General features: G+C 39.7%; 1 protein-coding gene across 12 annotated transcripts in view; it reads right to left on the minus strand.

Annotated features, from left to right (window-relative positions):
- The window catches only part of LOC138016488 (VWFA and cache domain-containing protein 1-like), a 31,666-nt gene that overhangs the window by 13,809 nt on the left and 2,857 nt on the right, over nt 1–15,000 (minus strand). For 2 of the 12 annotated variants that reach the window (XM_068863629.1, XM_068863630.1), the window contains exons 3-13: nt 10,980–11,675; nt 9,882–10,029; nt 9,480–9,606; nt 9,271–9,341; nt 7,874–7,975; nt 6,748–7,123; nt 5,779–5,927; nt 3,750–3,905; nt 3,013–3,147; nt 1,194–1,317; nt 358–460 (exon numbers count right to left, since the gene is read on the minus strand). In XM_068863629.1, the coding sequence (XP_068719730.1) occupies nt 358–460; nt 1,194–1,317; nt 3,013–3,147; nt 3,750–3,905; nt 5,779–5,927; nt 6,748–7,123; nt 7,874–7,975; nt 9,271–9,341; nt 9,480–9,606; nt 9,882–10,029; nt 10,980–11,614 (2,126 nt within the window). In that variant the 5' untranslated portion in view covers nt 11,615–11,675. The other 10 variants (XM_068863628.1, XM_068863633.1, XM_068863627.1 and 7 more) reach the window with 10 other exon arrangements.

Consider the following 15,000-nt stretch of genomic DNA (forward strand, 5'->3'; position numbering starts at 1 on the left):
GTTTTTCTTGCAGGATACACCGCTGAAAAACTGGTACGGATTTCTTGGAAAGCGTATGGTAAAACCTAGCAGAAAAGAACCTTCGCTGCTGCCGGAGAATTTCTGCTGTTCGCCATCGATACTGACTGAGGTCAAATTGCACGTTTGTATTTTTCTACATGCATTTGATTTTGGCTTTAACCAATAAGATTAACGTTCGTCAAAATCCGTCCAAATGAATCGGAATACAGTGTAAAAATTATACCCAATGCCTCACCCCTTCTTCCTCATCCCCATCACCACCACCCCTACCCCCTGCCGTTAACACGCATGTGAAAACAAGGAAGTAAGGATGAATGAAGCGCAAAGTATCCTTACCTCCACTGAACCAAGTCTGGATTAAGGAGATCCGCTCTCTGCCAAATGTCCTCCAAAATGGACGTCAGCTTCACCTCTGCACGGATAGCCTCACTTAGACCTGCTGTATCATTTTAAAAAAAGACGTGTTAAGAAAGCTAATCATAAAAACTACAATTTCCTCGATTGTGATTGGTTTGAAAACTCCTGTTTTCCACTAATTCACTTGCCAAGTTGTTATCGGATACTTCAATAAGCCAATCACATTCAAAGTTTTAGTTTAAATCAACCAATCACAACTTTGGTTTCAATCACCGTAGAAACAGTGTACAGACTCCTAAATTGGGGCTTTCGTTCTTTCTTTCTTTCTTTCTTTCCTTCTTTCTTTCTTTCTTTCTTTCTTTCAGAGCGACATTAAACACTCTACGTATACACCTCCTTTGTCAGTCTTTTAATGTAAATTTTCCCTTTCCTTCGTAACTTGGCTCTTCTTCTTTTCTCAGTAATTGTACTGTTTATGATTATTGGTTACTCGTGATAAACAAATCCAGTCGTCCGATTTTTTTATATAATTGTTTTTTTTGTTTTTTTTTTTTGAGGAGAGGGGAAAACCAGAGTACCCAGAGAAAAACCACTCAGTGCAGAGTAGAGAACAAATAAACGCAACCCACATATGACGCCGGATCTGGGAATCGAACCCGGGCTACATTGGTGGGAGGCGAATGCTCTGACACCACTGCGCCATCCCTGCTCCCCACATGAGAGGGCATGGTGACCCCCTTGACTTAGTCGGTGATTCTAGTTTTGTATGTTAATTGATGTGTGCTGTCTAATATCTAAAGAAAATAAGCTATAACCTTTGTACTTTCTCTGGCGCTGAAAAGTTTCGGCATTAAAGAACTGCTGAATATCTTGAAGGTCTATGAGCGACTCCGAAGAGAAAATATATGTATTGGGATCCCAAAATGCATCTGAGGCAATCTGAAATTCAAACCAAAGCGTGTTTTAAACTTTCTAAGAAATTGTTCAGTGACAAATACATTAACAAAGCACTAGTTCGGTGCTACCGTTTTGAAGGAAGACAAATCATTCTCAACTTATATTTTACAGATACTAGGAAGTCTTAAAACCTCTCATTTTAGTCAACCGGGTTATTAAGAGGCATTATTATATGGCTCTGTCTCATAAGGACTGGGAGCTACCAAATTCACGAATTTGATTGGCTGAAATCTATATTGACTGCGGTCTAGATTTTCCCATCAAGACCGGCATCTAGACCGGTATAATGTTTTGAGGTGAAAGAGTTGCAAACTAAAATGCAAGAATATTGAGTATTTTCCTCTACCAATATTTATTTATGGAAGTGTCAAAAAGCATGATGACAAAAAAAGGGAAGGGGGGACGTGACGAGCAAACTTTGGCAGAGTTAAGTTCAGCTCATCCCCCCTCATCGCCGTTCGCAAGCAAAATGTCAGTTACAAACCAGTTTCATTAAACGAATTAAATAGCTTTTGTTTGCTACATAATAATTTCTATTTATGATATAGATACTGATGAAATACCAGGATTTTACTTCATATCTTCACCGCGCGCACTGAACTTTTATCTTTCACACGTGAGAATATATGTGTTGTCATGGTAACGAACACGATTAACCAATAAAACGCGAGCTTCCTCGTCATCGTAAGATACTTTTGTGCTTTAATATAATTCTTCTCTGCTACATTAACATTTTTATGGCAAAATTTTACATTATCATGATTTATTTTTCATAACTTTCATATCTTGTTTCATTTTACACAATATGCGTGTTTTAGGGGTTGGTGACCACTTTTTCATCATTTCGATTATGAGTAAAACAAGTTGTTTTAAATCTAGACATTTTATCAATATCTATATAATAAATAGAACATTACATGCCCGCTTGGGGAAGCGAATTTTATCTTCTCGTGCTGAAAGTATCTCTCACTCGTTCGCTTCGCTCACTCGTGAGATATACTTTCAGCACTCGAAGACAAAATTCGTATCCCCGCGCGGCCATGTAATATCCTCTATATAATAGTAATTGCTATATAATAATTTCGTGTGTACAGACCTCACTGAGTTTGGTCTGTACTCACGACCTCGGTCACGATTCTCCCATACAGACCCCCTGCTCGGTTAATAAGAGCTAAGTACTATTTGTTAATTGTTGCAGGTAACTATTGGAAATTCATTTGGCAAAAACCAACATAACTTAGCTGTGGTGGGAAGAGAACAAGACTCAAAAACACTGCTTGTTTCCCTTCGAATGTAGGGTGTTGGACTTTTCCGATGATGTTTAATATGAACCTTGCCAAATGCGCGAAACTTGAGTGAAGGGACAATTCCTTGACAAATTGTAAAGAAATTATTGCAAGGGAACGGAGTTGAAGACTAAAACAAAACAGCAATGTTGCTTATATAGTTTCGTGTATCTTTTCCTTAGTTTTGGACTGTGGCAATCCTAAGTACTGGCCACTTATCTCTGCAGGATTTACTGAAAATAACCTGAAAAAAAATGCCCATGGTTCATGAACTTTTGGCAATTTGAAAGTCAAATAAATAATAGGCAAAATATCTAGGATTTTCACACACACACACACAGGTAAATGTGTCGGTACTATTTGACCATATTGTATATATCTCTAAGGCTACCTTCACTGTTGACGATGTCGGAGAAATAAGGGCGTTTTTCCACCTGCAGATGTCCCTTGGTTTGGACACCTTTGCATTCCAAGATAAATCCAGCCGATGATAGAATGACTCAGCCAGCTGTGAAGATGATGTGAACTAAAAGCAGAATTGTGAAACACTTCTTAACAAAGAAACTGTGTTTAAGTGCTCCATTCCTCACACCACCTTTACTTTTGTAACGAAAAAGGCCAAGTCTAATTTGTCAAACAATGACTAATTCGGGGAGATTCTAAATTTAGATTATCACAGATATGAGACTAAAACAAATTAGGCTTGAACGAGAACCAAATCCATGGCCGTTCAATTGCTCAGAAGTATTCGCTCTCTGGGAGCTGATTAAATGCAAATTCGATTTTGTTTTCCCGAAGGAGTTTAAAGTACGACGAAGAATCATATCCGTCCGGCCCGCTCGTGTCGTTGAGTGCTGTGACTGGTCCATTAGTTCACTTGCTACATCTCAATTTTTCATAAACTATTGGATACTTGTGGCTCCTACGCGATTTAGATTCACGAATCATTTTCTTTTCTCTCTAGTATACGAAAGTGATTAAATGGTGCTACAAATTTAAAAATTGGGGTCGACACAAATTTTTCGATGAAGGCACCAGCAAGGGTCTAGGGCTGGGGTTAGGGTTAAGCTAACCCTAACAAAATGAAGAGGGTCCAGTAACGTAAACAATTAACATTTAAATACTTACTGATTTCAGGTCTGTTCTCAGAGATTGATCATTAGCCAATACACATACAATGTAATAATCGCTTTCTCCGACCGGAGTCCACATGTATGTTGCATTGGTTTTGAGCATGCGCGTTCCATCAGTCGGATTATTACCGAGGGGCTGTGGAAAACTTGCCTGTGGGCAAAACCAAGATGATTAAGAAATTATACGCATTGTTAACGTCGTGGTACAGTAATTCCTAAAATAAATTTAAACATTTTCTAGCACAATTCTGCAGAAGGAAAAACTCAAAGATGTTTACCTGCAAGTAAACATAAAATTATGAGCTAATCGGCTGATCACTGCATAACCGTTTCACCTTTTTGATACGTGCATGAACCAAGGACCAAAAAGTTTATTTATGTTCGTTTTTTTTTCTTTCTTTTTACGCATGTGACCACAATTTTAACCTCCAGTTATAGTTACCAAGAGGCTACGGGTAGCCTACACATTGTTGGAAGGATTTTCAGCCGACTCCCTTTAAGTTCACAGTATTTCAGTGGGTTTTTTTATGTTACAGTATCTTGGTATCGTTTCTACTGTTTACGGTTTTCTCTTTTCTGTTTCCGTTTAAACTCAAGTATACGTAATCAGACCGGAACCCACGTTTTCTGGGAAAATGGAGTCGATTATCCCAGAGTCTCTCCGGGCGCTCACCCGCTGATCAAGAAGCCCGAGGACTCTGGGTACGAGATTGGCCCGCTCACGGAGCTAGTCATGTAATAAAACCGGATAACACAAAAACTCGTTTCCGGTCACGCACACAATTCTTTAATACCTATTTTCCCCATAAATCTGTCACGTCGTTTAGTGGTCATCGCGATTGACTCTGAAGAGTACCTCTAAGAGAAAGAGAAAGTTTGCGCATGCGCAGCCAGAGCACGACCCGAACAAACAAAAAAAGTTCAAAGTCCAAAAACGGAGACAATCCTATACTTTGCTCCTTGAACAAAGTAATAAAATCTTCACAAGTACATGTTCTTAAAGGATACGGTGACTGAAAACCCGAAATATTTCTCATATTGGAATAAAAACATTACATCTACGTCTACATCTACATGTTCCAGTACCCGGCAAAGTCCCTTTTTCACTTATGGCTGTTTCTGCTTTGGTGGCCTCTTACACGATAAACCATTTAAGAGAAATCACGCCGAGCTGGCCACTTCTGCAAGAGAGAACACGACAGCCACAACAACGGGGACTCCATCCCCTGCTCTCCTCGTATAGTGTGTGGGTTCCCTAACGGCCCAGTTTCAGTGGTACTTTCGAGGAATTTGAAGCATTTAGAGTAAGTTTTACATCGAGTTTTGAATGCCAAAAATGCACACATGTGCTTCGTTGGTTAGTTTTGTAAAATGTAAATATGGTGTCTACTGAAGCTTCACTTATCGGGAGACAAATTGGTTTGCCACTCTCTCGTTTTACAACCTGTGGCTAACCTGTTGGTTACCTGTCGGAGGTCTCTCGGTCGAGTGTCGGCCGACAATTGGCTGACTGCCGGTGGAAGGGAGCTGTTCTTCACAATTATCGAACTTGTAAACATAGAAGATATTTGTAAGATGGGGCGTACGGTTTATAGTCCTTATCCGAGAAGACTTGAAAGTCTAACCATTTACAGATGAAATTACAAACAAGGAAGCACTTTTTCCTCAGTTATTTTAAAATCCCGAGTTTCGAATATTCGACCTCCCGCATGACAGCACGATGCTCAACCAACTGAGCCATCGGTGCGAGTTGGCAAATCGTTCATCCTGTCACATTGTTGATAAATTGACCAGCTTTGGCAATAAACCCTTACTGATTGACGATAGCTTCAACCCAAACAGTTCAAACATATAAGCAGTATAAGGTTCGGGCATATTGTCTGGAAAGGCTCATGCAACCTTGGACGGTCATCTGTCAATGGAGTAACTGTATTCTGAATTGAGAGATATTAACCGTTAGGCTGATCTTTGGATATATATAATGAAGATCACTACTGAAAAAAATATCGAGAGCGCTGATTTACCTCAAAGATCCGCTTGCCTGATCTACCAGATGTGATGTCGATAATGACGTCAGATGGTAGTGAAGGTTCAAACAGCGACAATGGTAAAAAGGATCGGCTACTTGTGACGTCAGAAGGACCAGGTATAGAAGGATGCAGAACAGCACGCCCTGAAATACCCATTAAATACTTAACAATTTTGCATTTTTTGCGTGTATTTCAAGATGAGAACTCTTTAGTAGTGCATGTAACCCAGTGGAATCTATTAAACAAGTCAATTGTTGGTTTTGGTAAGGAAGGAGAAAACCGTGGTACCCGAACTGCCGAAGTGAAATCTTCCTTGGAGATGATAGGAAGACTGAAACACCGGATATGACGCTGAGTCGAAAGCGAGCGTTTTTCCTGCCACTAATTCCATAAAATTGTCCGTTGCCTATTAACCACTAGGGAAGCATGCGCACGAGACAAGAAGGTTGCCAGTGAAGGTAAAGATCTAAAAACCATTAACCCTACTTGGACCGTGATCTGCACGGCTGCTTAATAATAGAGAACAAACGGACGCTGCCCTGAAACTGCATGTACAAAGGGATATGAAGGATATCAAACAACAAAAATGCACTTTGACATAAACATTTGATTTAGGTAAACACCGTAGAAATAGTGTATGACAAATGTGCCAATTTGTATTCTAAGAAAAATACTTGAAAGGCTGTAGTGGTGTCAGTTATGGTAGTGATGGTAAGCGAAAATAGCAAATACAGTACTTGTAATAGTTTGTCTAAACAGATTCCCTTCTTCCTCGATTGTTGCTAATAACAATGGGAAATGGGAATTTTCCAGGCCAATAATAAACCTCTCTTATTTTCTCCATGCAGCTGGATTTTATCATTGATTTTCTGACAAAGGGAAAGCATTACCACCGTCAAGTTGACCTGACATGACTACACCTGAACAATGAATACAGCTCAACACGCAAATAAAGTCATTAACCTTCGTTGTCTACTAGTATGGCATACGCGAGAGAAGCAGAAGAAAGCTGAAGGGCCTCTTTGAAAAGTCGCTGAATTGGCAAATCCACTGCTACCACACCGGTAAAAGATCCATTCCGAATTACAGCTAAGGACATAGACACCATGAGACCAAGCCTCGAGTCCATGAAAGGCAGTGAAAGCCTGGGTTTCCGCTCTAATGACGAATTGATTGATGTGTAGTAGCTTCCCATTAAGCGCTTTAATGCACCCCCAGTTTGATCCTTTATTTGCTGGAAGACGCCACCATTTTTGTTCGCAATTTTTTGTAGTCTTCGGAGACTCTTCGATTTCAATATTCCACCAAGAGCGTAGGTATTGACTTGGACAGAAAAGGTCTGCAAATGGTTAAGTGGTACGTAGTTAGGTTTCTTAAAAGGCCCAATTCACTTCCAGGCGACAACTCATGGTCAACCTCACCTTCGAATTCCTTCCAAACAAAAATTCATTTCACCGACAACTGAAACCCATGTTTTCTTAATTCAAGTGGGGGGTTCCCATGCTCACAACAATTTTTTTGGAGAGTCTAATTAATGCTCTTTTCATTCTCTACGTTTTTCTACTTGTCAGAGATACATAAGCCGGACAAGTTACCATACGATGATAGCAGTATAGGTCTTAGCCAATCGTAGCCCACACTTTGTTGTTAAATGATTTCAGGGACCGACTGATTTTAATGCGTCGTCGCCAAAACAAAGTGGTGGACACATTATCAATGCATCGCGATCCAACTGCAATTGATTCCTGGCTATGTTTCTCTATCGTGGCATCTTTCAAAGATGAGGCATAACAAATCCTTTTCGCTTATTATGTGCCATCAACCATGTGTCATCACAGCCTTTTCTAATCACTTTACATATTGCACAGTGTATGTACATTGGTTGACGCGTGAATGATATATACATTCTTAACTGTCCACTCCCCATAGGGGCTTTTCAGAGACAATGAAACGAAGTCAATGAAACAACAGAACAGAACTACAACTTTAGGAATCCCAACTGGCCGTGGGCAAGCCAAATATGGCTATTTACAAGCGTAGCCGAAAAGTTGAATCAGGGACAACCAGGATTAAAGTATAAATATTTTACCATCAGGGATTGACCTCTTCGTATCTCTCTGTAAATGCCGGCTTCGGAATCAGTTGGAGCACCATCAGTCAGGAACAAGATGATGTTGCTCCTTTCAGATGTCTGAAATGAAAAATTAATTGAGAGTCAAAAGGAATGATGGAGTTTTATTAATTTTTTTTCTCAAAGTAAATATGACAAATTGGAGCCCAACGAGTGAAAGACTTCAAATTCGTGTGAGGAGGATAAATTCGTGCATTGTCTGCCAGATATTTTTGTTTTTAACTTAAGAGACGAAGTTGAGGGGTTTATTCAACATTAGGGGGTTTAATTAATTTGCGGGAGGCGCGGTGGCCTAAAGGTTAGTGTGCTCGACTCCGAAGCGAATGGTCCCTGATGGGCCACTGATGGGCCACTTGGCTCGTATGCAGACTTTACCTACCTTACCTAGTTAATTTTGCTCGGGCAAAGTGTGGTTCAGTATCAATGGTGGAAAAGTTTCTATTGTCCAGTGGTAACTGAAGATGAGGTTGAAGAGCAGCTTGCAAAGCAAAGAAGCTTATTTTCCTATAGTAAACCTAGTCAAACCGCCAATATATAGATACATTTAGAGCGGAGTTCCCGAATCATTTTTTCCAGATATTTTTAGAAATAGTTTATTGCTTACCATACGACCAATCCGGCCAGCTCATTACCATCAGTCTATTTTCCCGTGCTCTTTCTAGCTTTTTCGCCGTATTTCGTCGCCATTATTCAGCTTGTTTTCTCTTCTTTCCCCGTTGCCAGACATATTTAAAAAATACTTAGCTTGTTTTTTGGTTGTCTTCAAATTTTGCCCTTGTTTTATTAAAACGCAGTGTCAAGTGCACTACGCTGTCCATGCAACTTGCCTCCAAAAGAGGCGGGTTCCAGCACCTGCAACTTCCCGTCAAAAAAGCGGGTTCCAAAAGTGTGAAATTTCGCGTATTGGGTTACACGAAATGATGAACGTACAGAAGGACGGTCGAACGATGACGTCGTAACTAAAAATCGATGGATACCATATTGTCTTAACTACGGCGTGCGGAGCTCCACTAAAATTGTGTTTGGCACACAATCAAGCGGACACCTACATACACAAAGTTGGTCCTTTCCATACTGAAATGGGAATATATCACCTTTCCTACTTGTAGCATTCCTTTCCCATTTATTCCCTGGCTTATCAATGGGATAAAATGCAGTGAAATCTGAGTTTGACGAAGTGACAAGGGATCGACAGAATCCCGGCTTGTTTTAACTGTGAATGGGATGAAAATCATCTTATACCATAGTTTCGTAGGTCCTAAGGAGATTTGAATTATATGACGACCGGCTCTTTTTAGGCTTCTCTAAAATACTGGTCTATTTTCTGGTACTCTTCATTTTGAAACAGACCTTACCCTTTGCCGAGTTGTTACATTATGTAACATCTTAAATGCTTGCCTGAAAGCGGGGATATAATTCGTTGCTCCTGGAAGAGGAAAAAACATACAACCCATTATATCTTCTGTAATAGAAACAGGAATTGAGATACCGTACAGTGGGAACTGAAGGTCTCTGTATATATTCGTCACTGTTTAACCAGTTCCAAAGAAGAAGTCTAACCTACCAAACGCTCTAATCTCCCGTACCCAATCTTTAAGTATCTCCAAATTCGCGGGAATTCCTGCTGCCACAGTAGAGCCGAAACAACCTGAAGGCGTATTAACAAGGGTCGAGAATACAACAATACCAACCTAACGACAAAAATGAAACGGATTTTTAACTGAATCAATGAAAGATTAATGTGACGTAATTCGTTAGTTTATTCATGCATCTTGTAACAAAACAAGCTTTTGTATGCTACAAGTTTCCTTGAAACACTTCACAACTGATCAATAATGATTGAGTTAGCAAGGAGACGATATTAGAACAGAAATTCCAGGATATCGCTCAACGCGCAAGACGCTCTTCACGAGCAATGTTACATTTCCCTAAAGTATATTATATTAATTATTCACTTAACACTTGCATTGTCTTGTGGTGAGAGTGTGTCCAGCACAGTTATTGCTGCATCTTTAGCTAATTCCATTCTCCGTAATCTCCTCATAGAAGCACTTCGGTCAATAATTATGACAACATTCTTCTTGACAGGAGATGCAGTTTCGACGTACCAGGATCTGTGTCAAACATAAAATGCAGTTAACATTTACCTCACAAGCTGTAGACAGATTAAAATCAAAATTCGTCGATTGGTGTTCCACATGTTGCTATATCAAAGCTCAATAAACCGGAACACCCAACAAATGACGTAAACAGACGATATAATTAGACAAAAAGGAAAGCGAAAGCCTCCGCACGGGCAAAATGAACTGAAGACAAAGAAACGGGAAGTAAAATGATCTAGTGTCAACGCTGATAACAAAGGGTAGAGACACGACGACAAAAGATAAGTTAATGTAATGGCGCATCAAAAAGGAAGATGATTAAATTTACTAAGAATCACTGATTGAAGAAGATCGTTAGCTGCTAGGGTTAAGGTTAGTGTGAAGTAACACTTAACTGAAGAAAATGAACAACGGATAGACAGTGACACCAGATAGCATTCCGCTATCCGTTCTGAGCACGCCCACTTCTAAAAGTGTTGGCTTTCAAACCTTATGCGTCCCTAATACTTCAAGACAGGGACGGCGGAGCCTATTTTGTGTTGACCGAAGATGGGGGGACTAACAAGCAAGCGCCGGAGAAAACGTTGAAATCTTGAAGCTCCGAAATGCTACTTTCAGCATTCTCGACGAGATATAAAAAAGAAACAAACAAACAAACGTGGATCAACCGCAAAATGACAAATGCTTTCCTTCTATTTGTTACTTGATACATTTATCCCAGCCTTTCGTATATTCCGGCCTTAAATCTGTTTGTCTTGATGCTTTGCTCATTTTGTTTTGTTTTTCCTTCTGTTGGTATTCTTTTTTTTATGTTTAATGTTTTTTTAAAAAATTATTTCTATTTTTATATTTATTTTTAAATTTTTATTTTTGGCTTGAAAATTGGAAAGGACCACCCCCCAGCTCCACCGTCCCTGGAAGAGAGGCGGGAGAGGCAAGGGTACCGAATGCATTTAACTTACTTGAATCGCGGATCCAAGTTCGAAGCGTTTCCTTCACAATGGCGTTTATTTGATGGATACTGCAAATATTCTCCATTAATAGATCCATAATACTGCCATGAAACGAGGACAGACTTGTTAAAGTTTTCCCGAAAACCATTCAACAGTTCACTATTGAAACGTAAATCGTCTTGCGAGCCTTGGTAGGATTCACTAATTGTGCAACCTTTCCAAAGATTAACAAACGACTGAAGACGATCGTGGAAGACAGTCAAGGAAGAAGGTTCATTTCCTTGACAGCAGCAACTCACATTTGAAAGCTGATATTTTGATGAAATATGCTGCAAGTTCTCATTCAGGTTTTGTAAAAACGTAATGACGGTGTTCAAGCGGTCTCTCGCAGGCTTAGTAATATTTTCAAGCAATTGTTTACCATAATTATCCTGATAAACACAAGGAAGAGAGTCATAAACAGTGTGTAGGTAGTCAAATCCAGTATTTTTCACAAATGCTTCCTGAAAACTGTCAGCTAATTGACTCGCGAGATTCGCTTGGGTTCCTGTCCATTGAGCAAGAAGCAACGAAAATGATACTGTGTAAGGACCCAGGACGATGAAACTAATGAGAAATGGTCGTCGTCTTGATGATGCGTCCATTACCACTCCCTTATCGACTGACACTCAACAGGATTATCTTCCACTAAAACCTTTGAAAAATCTAAGAGAATATATGGAAACCATTACAGTGCGACGCGCCTTATCGTGGCCACCTAACAAAGTTTCTTACAAATTATCCGCCGATAAGGGTGTGCGAATTTGATTGACAGTCACCCCTCCTTGCAAAGTTCGCACGGTTGTAAGTTAAACACCGTTGAAAAGGTTGTTTAGTTGACGTATTTACACGTAATTGTCAAATGTGAAAGTTTGTTGGGTGGCCACGGTAAGGCGCGTTGCACTGTAACAGTATTTGCAAATCAATAACAAGCACACAGGATACCTCCACCTTAGATAGCGGTCAACGTTCGGACCTTTGTGGCAAGGTGGAGGTAGCGAAGGAGAAAGTGGCCAATATATTTCCAGAATACATTTTTCCTTCAACTGGTTCCTTTCTAAAACAACAAATAAAGCAAGTGAACATAATCCACTTTTCGGTAACACCCATCTTTGGGAACATTTAAACTTCTATATTAATTTAGTATAAACACACAGGTGATTATACAAAATCGCGCGCTCTCATTGGCTCGCTATCTCGGATTATCAGCCGATAGATAATCACCTCGACGGACAAATAATCACCTCGACGGATAATCACTTCGCCTTCGGCGAATAATTGTTAAATACTTACTACCAAGTATGACAGCCGATTGTGTCATGAAATGCATACACCTGTACCGGGGAGTTTTTAAGTGTATGTTTAAAAGCAATCTTGTTTTTGGATACCCTGTATATATCAAGGGAGCGGCTTAAAAATAAGTGAAGTTAAGATTACCTTGCGCCATGTTTGATCCAGTTGAAAACTAGTTTTGACTCCATTTTTAGAGTGATGAAATTGAACAAGTGTCACCATGCTGACACGTAGCCATCTATCAACTAGATGAAACGTAATTCTTTTCTTCAATGTGCTTTGAGGACTTTCTACATGAATGAATCACACCTCTCTGGATATTTATTTCAGAAAGAATAATTGAAATTTGTCCCTTTAAGTGATAGTTGTTTTTTTCAATGTACTCAAAATTTGCCAAGGAGATTGTTTTCGTTGTCAGCTACTAGAAACCCTTTGAAAAGAGTGAGTGACATCAGACTGAATAAAGGGCTTTGACCCATTTGAAACACAAACACAATGGTTTTCCGCCCTTGTCACGTAGGCAAAGACCGTGAATTACAGTGAATTTGTCCACAATTTTACCGTATGAAAAGTCTTCTTAGCCTTCAAGTGAATCGGACATTTACCTCAGCTCTGAGAATTTCCACGTTTTAATGATCTATGCGATTGCGTGGGCATTAAGTACTTGTCAGCTTAAGGGCTTTCTTCCTGGATTATCTGAAGCCATAACCGGTTAGAGCACGCGATGGTCATGTGACGATTTCTGGGTATATAATTGTAACAATAGTTGAGGTCACACTTTTGCCCGAGGGAACATCGTTTTACCTAGGGAAATTTTACCTGAGTACACCCGAGGTAAGTTTATCTCGGGTTTCATTTTCCCCAGGTAAAAAGGTCACACCGAAGAAAATCACATCTAGGTTTACAAGGATTTTTTCGCTTTTCCATTTTTCTTCGATTTGGACCGGTTTCTTCTAGTTTCTTTTCTGCTTTGTGCTTTACTGCTTTTTTCGGCGGATCTTCTCGGGTTTTTGCTTGCGTGGCTTTGTCATCATCCGCTTCTTCTCCATCAGAATTGGAACTTCTGGCACTTGTTATAAACCGCCGGATTAATAAAGGTAAAAAAAAGGTAAAATCTTGCCTAAATCCAGCCAAATGAAACGTGTACTGATTGCAAATAATTTATACTTACACGTTCGATCTGAACCAGGCCATCTTCTTCCTTTGATACACGCACACATGAGACAAAAGCGACAAAGAAATTGCACTTCGATGTGTTTCAAGTAAAACGTGACACGATTAAATAAAATCTATCATCAGTTTGCCGACGAGCATCTATTGGCTAACTACCTCGGGATTTCAGTTTACCCCTTCAAAACATGTAGGGTAACTGTCAAGGGGAATTCTATTGTTCTCTTGACATATTCAAGCTTCGATGGAAAAAAATTTCCCTAGGTAATCTACCTGGGGAAAATCGGTCACACTTATAAATATAAGTTTCCCTAGGTAAAACTGTCAACAAGTCAAGTTTACCTAGGGCAAAAGTGCGTAGTGTGACCACAGCTAATATGTATCTGTTTTTTATTATTGTTTCATTTATTTTTATTTTCAGTTTCGTTTTTTGCGGAGTAGTTAACCACCATCAGCTACTTAATCAAATCTCTATTTGAACAACTCTCTTTACGAGGGCCTCTGTAGAACGAGTTTATTTTAAAAAAAAAAAGGGAACGTTCCAAGCCCAAAAAAACCGAATCCAGACCAAAGAAAAAAATAACGGGATAAAATTAGGAACTTAGAAGAGACAACGACAAAGTCGGCCTCCAAGCAACACAGTGTGTTCCTATCAACAGTCGTGTTGACTTGCGACAATTCCACCACGTGAGTGTCCCACTCGGAAATTAAACACAATTGATCTTTTAGCGAGAAAATTGAAAATTTAGTCGTGTGCTCACGCCCTCTTGCACTGAAAGTTCTCGTCGATGTTGAAAGGAAAACAGTGAAGAAACTGTGCGTAGATGTGAAATGCATGTATGTGTAAGGCAAGCAAATCGGATTTAGGTCATTCAGCCAATAATTGCATTGCTTGCGTTCATGTCCTCACTGACCTCGACTATTTAAAGTATACGCTCCCTTAATTTACTGACATTGCATCACTTTCTCGTTCGGTGCAACAACGACATTGAAAAATGACTTTGGTAACCCAATCCAGTGAATGATCCATTTTTAAACCTGCTTCTGGTCATTTAGTTTTGCAATGTAAATTTAAAATTTCTTACCCATGCGAATTAAACACCTTTTAGATTCTACATTAGCTGTAATCCTGGTCTGATAGGACTTCAAGTTCGGCCACTGTGTACCTCTTTTCAAGGTTCAAGATAACGGCATGTATCCATACCGCAAGGTGCTAATGATACGCTTCTCGAACCTTTTGTCCTTTAGACGATGCGGAACATGCATGTGCTTGTTGACCTCAAATTACAAATCGATTTATTCTAAAGTGTGGCAAGATGACGGATCCGAAAATGACCCACGGATAAAATTCACTTTGAAATAGAACAGACCATCGAGGCCCGTAAGGTGGTGATTGTCAAGTATCGTGGTTTTGATAATCTTGAGTGATGATTGAGTTATCACTAAACTTTTCTTAATTTATCATACGAAAATAGCGGAAGACACGTCCCTCGAAAAAGGACCTTGAACCTTGCAAAACAAGATATAG

The sequence above is a fragment of the Montipora capricornis genome, chromosome 9 (assembly GCF_036669925.1).
Source record: "Montipora capricornis isolate CH-2021 chromosome 9, ASM3666992v2, whole genome shotgun sequence".
Taxonomy (NCBI): Eukaryota; Metazoa; Cnidaria; class Anthozoa; order Scleractinia; family Acroporidae; genus Montipora; species Montipora capricornis.